This window comes from Vigna angularis, chromosome 2 (assembly GCF_016808095.1).
Source record: "Vigna angularis cultivar LongXiaoDou No.4 chromosome 2, ASM1680809v1, whole genome shotgun sequence".
Lineage (NCBI taxonomy): Eukaryota > Viridiplantae > Streptophyta > Magnoliopsida > Fabales > Fabaceae > Vigna > Vigna angularis.
Window position 1 is genome coordinate 208687 of NC_068971.1, and position 11608 is coordinate 220294.

General features: G+C 33.0%; 1 protein-coding gene across 1 annotated transcript; it reads left to right on the forward strand.

Moving 5' to 3' along the window:
* The first annotated feature begins 362 nt into the window (after positions 1 to 362).
* On the forward strand, positions 363 to 10661 carry LOC108321701 (casein kinase 1-like protein HD16). Its single transcript, XM_017553531.2, has 16 exons — positions 363 to 905; positions 1006 to 1134; positions 1226 to 1299; positions 1428 to 1497; positions 1574 to 1629; positions 3107 to 3178; positions 3310 to 3404; positions 3495 to 3561; positions 3678 to 3807; positions 5074 to 5292; positions 5767 to 5897; positions 7345 to 7519; positions 7615 to 7705; positions 9622 to 9779; positions 9949 to 10137; positions 10227 to 10661. Exons 1-16 carry the CDS (start codon positions 588 to 590, stop codon positions 10284 to 10286), a joined length of 2034 nt encoding a protein of 677 aa, XP_017409020.1. The 5' UTR covers positions 363 to 587; the 3' UTR covers positions 10287 to 10661.
* Positions 10662 to 11608: the final 947 nt, after the last annotated feature.

The following is an 11608-nucleotide window of genomic DNA, read 5'->3' on the forward strand; positions in this document are numbered from 1 at the left end:
TAGTGTAATAAAAAAGTCGAATAAAATTTTAAACAATTATATATATATATATTATTTACCAAATATATAAAATTAAAATCAAAATAATAACAGAAAAATGCACCCGCAGTCCACTAATTAATTTATTGACACTGATGGCATAATCCAGTAGATAGATACAATTACATTTATGTATGAAATGAACAATAAATTATGAATTTAATTTTTGTACATCTTCTTTTACCATGAATTTATGTGAATGCTAAATACTATGAATCTTTGTGTCTGATGACCAAGTGGGGTCCGCAGTAAATTGGTTTTTCACCTTTTTACTCCTAATAAAAATTTGCTAGATATATTTTCTTTTCTATCTTAATATTTTTTTTTCTTTTATCAGTTGTATTCCTTTTTCCATTTTCCCTTTTTCATCTTAATCTTGTATGCTATACTTTCCTCATCCACCACCGAACCCTAACCCTAACCTTCATCCATTTCTTCTGTTCTCTCTGCTTTTGCTTTGCAACAATTCCATCTATGAATAGCCAGTCGCAGCTTTCATGAGCATATAATGATCTTAGCGTTGCGAATCGATTGCATGGGTTTGGAGAATGCCGGAGCTTCGTAGTGGACCGCGACGACGTCGTGCTCCGGTTGGTCGTAGAAGCTCGGAACAACCGTCTTCGGGGGGGAGATACGTGAAGACTCGCGCTGCAGTTGCCAGGGAGGCGGCGGCGGCGGCGGCGGAGAGGCCAAGGACTCGTTTGGCGGCTAAACAATTAGAAGAGGAGAAGCCGGTCATTGTCATATCCGATCATACGAAGAAGGAAGTTGAAGGCGGCGCGATGGGGGATGAGAGTGGTGGCCTGAGTGCAAACAAGGGTGTTGCGCAAGAAGATGATGCTAACCCAGCTCCTTTCCCGGATAGGGTATTCTACTGCTTTTTAATTACTTATTTTTTTTTTTGTTTGAGCATTATTTGGTGATGTTAATATGTGGATACTTATAATAGTTGTTTCCACTCCGCAGGTTCAAGTAGGAGGATCGCCTGTCTACAAAGTGGAGAGAAAACTCGGCAAAGGAGGATTTGGACAGGTTTTTGTTGGCAGGCGAGTTACCGGTGGTAACGACCGTACCGCTGGTCCCGGTGCCACTGAGGTAAGAACTTATCCTGTTATCTCGCTGTTATATAAAGAATACTGTATGGGGCTTTAAGTTGATTGCATGTTTGTTATCTTTCGTGTTTCAGGTGGCTTTGAAATTTGAGCATAGGAACAGCAAAGGATGTAACTATGGCCCTCCTTATGAGTGGCAAGTGTACAAGTAGGTGCTCTGTTTATTATTATGTTATAAGAAATATATATGTTGTCAATTGCTTTTGATTATGTACAAGGTTTGCGTTGAAGTAAATTGGCCCGGTATTTGACCCTTTTAATGGTTTATGTGGAAAGCACCCTCGGTGGCAGTCATGGAATACCTAGAGTACACTATAAGGGGAGGCAAGGAGAATATTACGTAATGGTATGGTCTACACAACAGCCATTTAATATTTTCATCGCCAACTTACCTACTTAACCTTGGGTGGCTATGTATGCAGGTTATGGACATGCTTGGTCCAAGCTTGTGGGATGTTTGGAATTCTTCAAGCCAGGCGTGAGTATAAGCTAACCCCACTTATTATATCTGGTGTGTTGTTTATTGGTCTCGTGTTTTAAAAAAAACTAGTATAATTCTTCTTGTTTATCGTAAAGTTATTATATGGAAGTGAGGTGACCCCTTTTTTAGCTTCATTTTCTTCCACATGCATATACTACTAAATATTAAATAAATATACTAATGGAATGGACTTAAAGAAGTTGGAGTTGCAATAGTTGTTGATGGTATCTTGTGTTAGATTCTTTGTGGTGTCATGTCATCTTTTGGTTTTCTTTTCTCCAAAAAGTTGGTTTTGTCTTGAGCTAAATTCGATTCCCTTTTTGTTTTTATATAAATGACTACTTAAGTAAATACTTACTGAATTAGCTTTTAATCCATTACATTCATTAATGACGTATATGATAATAAGATGCATACTTTTTCCCTTCCATTATGTATTATGCCATCTCTATTGTAGTACTTCTTGCTGTGCCACTCTTTTTACGTTATAAACCATCCCTGAACTGCAATCAGCTCACAGTTCACTTATCTTGGCCAATCTTTGAGTATTACTGTACAGAGACACAAATGGAAAACAAGCAAAGGCAGTTACCATAAATCCTATAAACTCTCTCTATCACAACAAATGATACTTATAAGAATTATTAGTATTCAACCTATAGGCTGCAACAAACAGTTATCATTGGAATTATGTGTAGTCATGTCATAAAGTTGGAATCCGTATTTAGCGTACATTGTTCTGTTTAAAAACCATGAGAAACACTTAAGGCCAAAACAGTGAAAAAATTAGATATTATACGTATTTTCATTCTCAAGCTAACCTTTAAGAGAACCTACTATTTTGGAATTTATTACTTCTCCCACAAATACCAACAAAATGTCATTAGGTAGATTGTCTATTCACTAATATGGAGCCACATGAATCCCTTCCAATGGTGTTAGGAGGAGCAACCACCATTGTCCAATGAATCTAAACACCAAGAATACAACGAAGAGGTTAAACAAAAGTTCCCAATTTGAAAGGTTTAAGGTTTTAAGGAAACCACAAATATCGCAGTATCAAAGTTTTCTCTAATCTCTTTCATATTATAATTTCTCTGTATTTATGGGTTATGAATTTAGCCCATGGAGGTCCACATAAGGTTTTGAGGGATGGATAAGGTAATGTTACTTTTAGATTGAATCACCTTCCCCATACTTGTATGCCTCATAGGTGTGAAGACTTTGTGAGTTCTGAAACAATGGAGGGAGAAGAATGAGGTATGAGAAGGGGGAGTTCTGTTTTGTTGCTGGAAAGAGGGGGGATGGTTCTTGGGTTTGATAAAATAAAAAGGGAGGCAGTGATTCTTTTTACTATTTTTTTTTATTTGAAGCAGTTATTGTACTTCACTTCTTCCTTCCTTTTCTGGAGTGACTAAGTCTTTCATTGTTTATTCTTTGAAGTTATGTTGACAGCTGTGTTTTGAATGTGTAGAATGTCTGCAGAAATGGTTTCCTGCATTGCAGTGGAGTCCCTGTCAATCTTGGAGAAGATGCACTCTAGAGGGTATGTTTGCAAAGCAATTTTTTATATATTAATCCTTTTCTTATTGATTTGTTTGCCATAATCCAAGTTTGTGAGTTGTTATACTGATTATTGGTTTCTAAAGATATTTTTGTTCCTGTTGCTCATTATAGCTATGTGCATGGCGATGTAAAGCCGGAGAACTTTTTACTAGGCCAGCCATCCACACCACAAGAAAAGAAACTGTATCTTGTGGACCTTGGATTAGGTTAGTAGGTTCAATTCAAGGATGATACACTTCATCCGTATCTACACTTTCCTTTTTGACTTTTCTTATTTATTAGCACTTCTTTTGCAGCTACGAAGTGGAGAGACACGTCCAGTGGGCTGCATGTTGAATATGATCAACGTCCTGATATGTTTAGGTTATCTTTTTCCTTTCAATTTTTTTCTCTTGAATTCATATTTTTTTTTCTATTATAGCTTGTTTCATGGTCATGGTTATCAAAGTGCTTCTGACTTACATTTGTAATTTTTGTAGAGGGACTGTTCGATATGCCAGTGTTCATGCTCATCTTGGAAGAACTGCTAGTAGAAGGGATGATCTTGAATCTCTTGCCTATACACTCATTTTCCTTCATAAAGGCAGGTTACCTTGGCAAGGTTATCAGGTATATACATTGTGAAATAAGTGTTGTTTTAGCAATTTATTTTGTTCGAATCATCTCAGGAAACATTTATTTTGTTTCTCCAGTTTTTTGCTCTCCCTAGACTAGTGCGCATTACCTGTTTTTGTTCTGAAATATACTATATTCATAAAAATTCATAAAATATAATCCCAAGAAAAGGATAATCGAGGGTGTGCTTGCAAAACTGTATTTGAGTTTATTTTATTATACATACACTTGAGTGTACAGAGTTATAGAATCTTATTATTAATGATTAAGTATGATATGGCTACCAATTGGTTTGTATTATATGATGTATCTCAACTTATTTTAACTCATACAATGCATGAATGAATCTGTGCACAAATCATGCAATTCAATGTTTCAGTAATTTTCTAATTTTAGTGTTTTCTTTTACCTTTTTGCCACTTCACTTCCTGACATAGCCATAGATTGTTCAATAAAAGGAATTGAAGAAACACTAATGAACTTAATATATTTGATTATTCCACTACTTTATTTGTCACCCTCTCAATCAATGCTTATATTCTACTTGGTTATTTCATTGCTTGGTATCTATTTTCGTAAAACAAAGGCTTCAAAATATAACCTACAATTTTGTTTTATAAGACTTTTTGTTGAATTGTTTTATCTATTTCTTTCTTAAAACTATTACATTGAACACTATTTATGTAATAATCTGTATGGTGTATTTGAAGTTATTTTTTATTTTCCTTGAATATTGCAGTTCAATACTTGTTACAACTCATGATTCAAAATTTATGATGATGATTCATGATTTGAATCTCAATTTGATAACCTTGTATGGAAGAGCTTATGAAAGTAGCTTAGAATGTGTTCACATGTCATAAGCTCTCCAGCTTATGAAAACAACTTATAACTTGTATAAAAGCAATTTAACCGTATTTCCTCTTCATTTATAAAAGCTAAAAAAATAAGTGTTATATGTTACTACCTCCGTTCTCATTTATAAGCAAAAAATATCGTACTTTTTCTTATTCTCAAATATAAGGAAATGTTAACTATTTTTACTTCATTTTATTTAGTCATTCTTTCCTGAAATAAGTTAACTTTAATTGATTTGTTTATCTAGAAACATGCTAATTATATGGTCATATTTTTATATATAGAATTTACGATTTTTCATTATCCTTTTGCAACACTTGTACAAAACTTACTTTAGAATGGAGAGTGGTAATTGAGTTTTTCTACATATACTGTTTTAATCTGATTTTTCCTTATTTTTAGGGTGATAACAAATCCTTCCTTGTCTGCAAAAAGAAGATGGGAACATCGCCTGAGATGCTATGCTGTTTCTGCCCTGCTCCTTTTAGGCAGTTCCTTGAGATTGTAGTAAACATGAAATTTGATGAAGAACCTAACTATTCTAAGTTAATTTCTTTGTTTGATGGTATGCTTGGACCAAATCCCGCATTGAGGCCAATTAATACTGAAGGTGCTCAAAAGGTATAATCGTTACTGTCTGGTTTTAGATTATCTGTTTTTCTGAGTGATCAGTCTTTATTATTTTTTGTACATGTGTGGAAACTATATGGAACCAAGTTGGGGAATTTTCCCTGTTTACAAACAGAATTTTCTCTTACTCCCTCAGATAAATGTTCTACTTTTGGAAAGTTAATTTTTTAAGTTAAATTGTATGGCACAGTGTGACACAAGCAAATTTTACTAGTAAACCATATCAGGCTTAATGGGCTTCGCTGAAGTTTCAGTAAATTTATCCACTGTCACACTGATAGCCATTCATCTATGCATTTCTTATTATTAAACAGCTGGTAGTAGGGCATGTGGCAACCCTGTTTGTTGTGGTGCAGCCTCTCCTACTAATAAAGTGTAGAACTCTCTTTATGTTTTGACACTATTTTTATTTTCATGAATTTGGTCTGTGTTCATGGATTTATTCCCTCAAATAAAATGTACCAGGTTGGGCAGAAGAGGGGTAGATTGAATACTGAAGAAGAAGATGATTCACAGCCCAAAAAGAAGGTCCGTTTGGGGGTTCCTGCTACACAATGGATTTCAGTCTACAATGCAAGACAGCCAATGAAGCAAAGGTAGAGCTGCAGTCTCTTTTTGGCAGGGCTTGGTTAATTGAGTAATTAGATATCTGAATTTTATTTTGGTGTGCACTTTGCTTAAATTAATATTTTAACAAAATGGTTTTCCAAGTCAAACAAAAATATTTTCTAAGTCAGACAAATGTTTGGTTTAGTTTTACGAGGGCTCAACTCAACCTTGAATTTGATTTCACTTGTTTAATATCATAGTTTGGCATATATTTATTACAGGCCCGATTTTAAGTGCACCCTTTTGGTACTGGAGATTTTTTTCTCATACGTAACTTGAGTCCTTCTAGTAGTTGAACTTATATGTTATTTCATATCTTGTACTGAATTTATTGAATTCACCGAAAAGTATGAGTGCCAGTGCTGAAATATTTATAATATGCTAGAGTATTTTCTAAGAAATAAGTAATTTTAACAGTTTTTATAGTATGCTAGAGTAATTTTTAGATAGAATGCAGTGCTCCAAATTTCGGCTTTACCTTGAAGGCAAAAATGTGTACCAAGGTTGTTAAAATTGAGAGTTTACTTAAATCCTTGGAGGTTCCATAAACTTGCAAGAGTTTATTTAATCTTGAAAATCATTAAAATATCAATAGTAAAATAATATTCTATATTTTAGTTTCATGACAAAGCAAAATAGTAAAATAAAACATCCCAATATAGTCAATACATTACACTCAAATTTTGAAGTAACAAAATACTATATTATTAAGTTTATTATTTTTTTATTTTTATATCATATTATTCTTTTTGTTTGTAATTGTTTGGTTATACTATGTATGTTATGCTTTAAATACTTTTATCTTTTTAATACTGCTAATTATTTATTTATTATATTATATTAAGTAGCAATTATTGGTTAACAAGTACAGAATTCATTCAAACCTTATTTTAACGGACCCACTGAAAAATATATTGGACTTGAATACGATACTAAGTAATCTGACCTGACCATAATGAAGTCACGACTCAACAAATTTTAAAAAAAAAATCACATGGGCCTTAGTTGCTGCCTGGCCCACCACTTTCCTTCTTGCCAATGCCTCGTGTGCAGCTTAACCTAATGCAACTACACTATTGATTTGTTTTAAGGTCAAGTGAAATAATTGTAATAGCCATGAAATCTCCTTTCTGTAATGCAATTCTGCATAATATTCACTATTGATTACACGCGATGCAATGGGTTCTCAAAGAGTGAATTTTTCTCCACTCCTCACATCTGCGACTGTGGGTGGCTCTTTTCAAGGTTTATGCAACAAGTTAGAGATGACTGAGAACCACAAAATCAACTTCCAACTGAAGATCCAACCAAACACGTATAGTATGATGTAGAAATGTAAACTTGTCGAGTTGACTTGTTATTTGGATAACCATGGTGTCTACTGCTCGAGCATTTGTTATGAGTGTTTTTGACTTCTGAATTGGTTGTAATTAGGTATCATTATAATGTAGCGGATGCAAGATTAGCGCAACATGTGGAGAGAGGGATTGCAGATGGGCTCCTCATTAGTTGTGTGGCTTCTTGTTCCAATCTCTGGGCACTTATTATGGATGCTGGAACTGGTTTTTCCAGTCAAGTTTATAAGTTGTCACCATTTTTCTTACATAAGGTGAAATTATATGATATAATATAAATCAGTACATGTCTTATAATTTGTTATTTGTTTTCATTTGACGAATCTAACCAATGACTCTTTCTTTTCAGGAATGGATCATGGAGCAGTGGGAAAAAAACTATTACATTACTTCGATTGCAGGAGCTAATAATGGGAGCTCTCTTGTTGTGATGTCAAAAGGTATGCTTTTTAAGTTTTCATTATGAATGGTTGATAACAGACTATTTATTACCCCCTTAAAATGATGATGTACCTTATTCAATATTATGATGTTTTTGGGAATAATTTCAACCAGTGTAGTTAGAATGGTAAGAACGTATGATTCAAATTGCAATTTGTTACAAAATTCTTCCCCAGCTATACACATCGTTTGATGAATCGTTTTAGGACCTGAATCATAACATGAATAGGTGAATCGGATGTAAACTGTGTGATTCACGATTTGGTTTCCATTACATGTGATTCATGATGAAGAAACAAAAAACTCAGAAACACATAGGAAAAGAAACTGAGTGAAGATTAAAGTTCAGCGGAAAAGCTGAACAGTGGAGAAGATGAACATCTGATAATAGAACCAACACAGAAGGCAAACAGTAAAAAGAGAGCGGGAGAAGATGAAAAGATAGAACGGGAGAAGATGAGAGAAGATGAATAGATAGAATGGGAGAAGATGAGAGAAGATGAATAGATAGAATGGGAGAAGATGAGAGAAGATGAACAGAGAAGGGAGAGAAAATCAACCTGGGAGAAGATGAACCCATGAACCACAGAAGATGAACATAGGAGGAAGAAGAGTGTGAAGATCAAGCGAGAGAGAGTTCTGAATGGGGCCTTTAAGAGTAATATTTTAAAATATAAAATGCTTTTTCATTGTTTTTTTTTTAATCTTTACTCGTACCAACATACTTTTACAGTCATAATTTATATATTATTTTTTATTTTTCTATCTTTTTTATAAAAAAATATTATTAGAAAAAAAATTAATTATTGTATAAAATAATATATAAGTGTTATCATATTTTTTATTTTTTATAAAAAATTATTTGTTTAATATTTTCTTTCTACTATTTTCTTTTATAAGAATTTCTCAATATTATTTAAATCAGTGTATATTTATTCTTATATTTTTATATTACATTGTTGTCATTTAAGGATTTTTATTTAACTTTTTTTGAAAAGAAAATAAAAATTAATATACAGTTTGTTATATTTTTTTTTTATAAAAATTAGTCATTGTTTAAGGATTTTGATTATTTTATCTTTTTAAGTTACATAAGTTATACGAGTTGTGTATTCTACAATTCAAAACAAGATTCAATTCATGATTTATAATACATAAAAAAATATTCACGATTTGAATCTCAATTCAATAACCATGATTTCAACTTGACCGCAATTTTAGTTTGCACCTGTTCTGACTTTTGTACTAGTATTGTGAAGAGACTATTGTTTCTACACTTGCATTTGGTTTGTCTGTTTTAATAGTGAGATAGGAGTGAACACTGTGTTGTCAGTTTTTGGTCTAGGTTAGATTGGGGATTTCAGAAAGAGGTGGAAGGATGGTTGGGGGGTTGCATAAGAAAAGATGGCACGGAGGATCTTTAGTCAATGGAAGAGGGGGTGCTATTGATGAGAAGTTGGAGCTGATAGGTTACTGTGGACAGATCATGGTTTCTTTGCTTCTGCTAGCAGGTTATGATGTGAATAAGTAGAGGGTGAAAGGAAGATAACCGTGGTGTCTGAACATAAGTGAATCAGTATTTACTAATTCACTTATGTCTGAACATAATATTTATACAGTATTTACAGCCAAATTATCAATTTAATAATTTTAATAGAGCTGTAGTAAACTAATTCAATTACTGCTAGCATTAATGTTTTTCCTTTATTTGCAAATTTATGAGGGAGATGGAGAATGTAGCCTTACATTGTAAGGGATAAACAACACTTCTAAGTATTGTTTGTCTTTACGTTCTAGGCGAATTTTGCGTACAGTTCTCTGTGGACAAAGATTTGAATTTCTGCAGATCTCTACTTACAAGCATTCACCTGTTGCTAGATTTGATTTTTGGTGATGTGTGGCATAACTTATGCAGGTACGCACTATACACAACAATCATACAAAGTAAGTGATTCATTCCCATTCAAATGGATAAACAAGAAGTGGAGAGAAGGTTTTCATGTGACCTCAATGGCCACTGCTGGAAGTCGCTGGGGTGTTGTTATGTCTAGAAATTCTGGATACACTGATCAGGTTTGTTGTTGATATTGTACTTCTGTATATGTAACCAAGTTTTTCTTTCATTATTTGTTTTTCTACCTTCTGAATGTTTGTATATTATTGAATAAACCTGTGTACCTTAAGATCCATTTTTCTTGGGAGTAGTAATAATTGTCTAACACTAACACTTTTTCAAATGTAGGTTATTGAACTTGATTTTCTCTATCCTAGTGAGGGAATCCACAGAAGATGGGATAATGGTTATAGGATTACAGCAACTGCTGCTACATGGGATCAATCCGCTCTGATACTGAGCATTCCCAGGCGCAGGCCAGGTGATGAAACCCAGGAAACTTTGCGCACATCTCAATTTCCAAGCACACATGTTAAGGTAGTGGTTGTTGAATGAAGTAGTTGATTTCGTTTGTAAAGTCGGTACCGAGAGTGATGTGTTTTAACTTGGGTTCTGTTTGTGTACAGGAAAAATGGTCAAAAAACCTTTACCTTGCTTGTTTGTGCTATGGGCGAACAGTATGCTGATTTGCTTTGTAGGCGAATGCGTACAAATCTTTTTGCGCCTCCTCCTATTGGTTCCGGGAGCGACTTTTTGTGATGTATTTTTTACACTCCAAAAAGTCCATTCATTCTGAAATAAATAGGAAGTGGCAAAAGAGATTTAGGAAGTTGGATCTAGTATTTGTTGTCTGTAAAATTATACATTTTGTAATGGCCCAATCATGTAATAACTTGGCTGAGAATTCTGGTATCTATTACAAGTTCCATGGGGTGGGGAATGTGGCAGTTAATGTATACAGCTTAGCTTTATATGTTACTCCAATATATGTATATGGTTTTATTAAATTTTTTGTCAAAGATTGTTTAACTGACCAGTCTTAATAAAACTTTGTATGGCTATTCCCTGTGCATGACATACATTAGTTTCTGTGCATCTTTACAACAAATGCGATTAGGGTTCGTGTATTTTGGTATCTGAAGGCTGTTTCTTTCCCATGTAGAATCCATCAATCAAAGAAACGAAGTCTTCTTTTCGGTTATTGGAAATGATTTCCATTACCAGGTTAGTGGGGTTTCTTTATTAGTTATTATCACATATTGTTCAATTATCTAATGTAATTTTTTTTACTAGAATATTTTAAAATGATATATTCAATGATTCGTGATGTTGAAGTTTTTTCTTATAAATAATAAATATATGATGGAAAATTCTAGCTGGATAATTCTAGATAACTTGAAATATTTTGTGGTAAACATATTTAGATAGAGAATTTATTAAAAGAAAAAAATTTAAAATTTTAGAAAATATTTAATTAGAAAAGGTTATAGAATTTCAATTATCAACGAACATAAAATTCTTAATAGTATATTGAAACTTATGTGTTAATTCTATGTCTCCCATATCTTTCTTTTAACTCTCCCTGCTATTGTTTCTCTCATCTTATTATTTTTCTCTTCTCATTTTTTTTACTATTTTCAGTTTTCCTTCATCTCGATCTCTTCCTCTTCTGCCTTTATATCTGTCCTCTAAATATATTAATATTGATGTAAAAAACATTAATATATATAAATTTTGATTATTAAATATTTAGAAAGGGAATGTTTATTTTCATAGACATTTATACTAAAAATTCAATTTTTAAGTACATTTTTTTGACAAACAGTACGAATTAAAGTATTTTAAATTTTCTGAAATTTTAAAATTCTCATTCCAGTACTCCCTTGTGAAAAATTGGTAAAATTTAAAAATTCTAAGTATTCTATGATAAATATATTAGGGTTTGAAGTGGAAAAACACTTTAAATTTAATATTTCAGTTAGTTTTAAAGAGAAGGCATAACAAAAAT

Excerpts from the sequence above, each read along its gene's own strand:
- LOC108321701 (XM_017553531.2), top strand. The coding sequence starts at position 588 with ATGCCGGAGCTTCGTAGTGGACCGCGACGACGTCGTGCTCCGGTTGGT. Across the intron at positions 1,300-1,427 it reads TATGAGTGGCAAGTGTACAA|CACCCTCGGTGGCAGTCATG; the intron begins GTAGGTGCTCTG and ends TTATGTGGAAAG. Across the intron at positions 7,520-7,614 it reads CACCATTTTTCTTACATAAG|GAATGGATCATGGAGCAGTG; the intron begins GTGAAATTATAT and ends CTTTCTTTTCAG.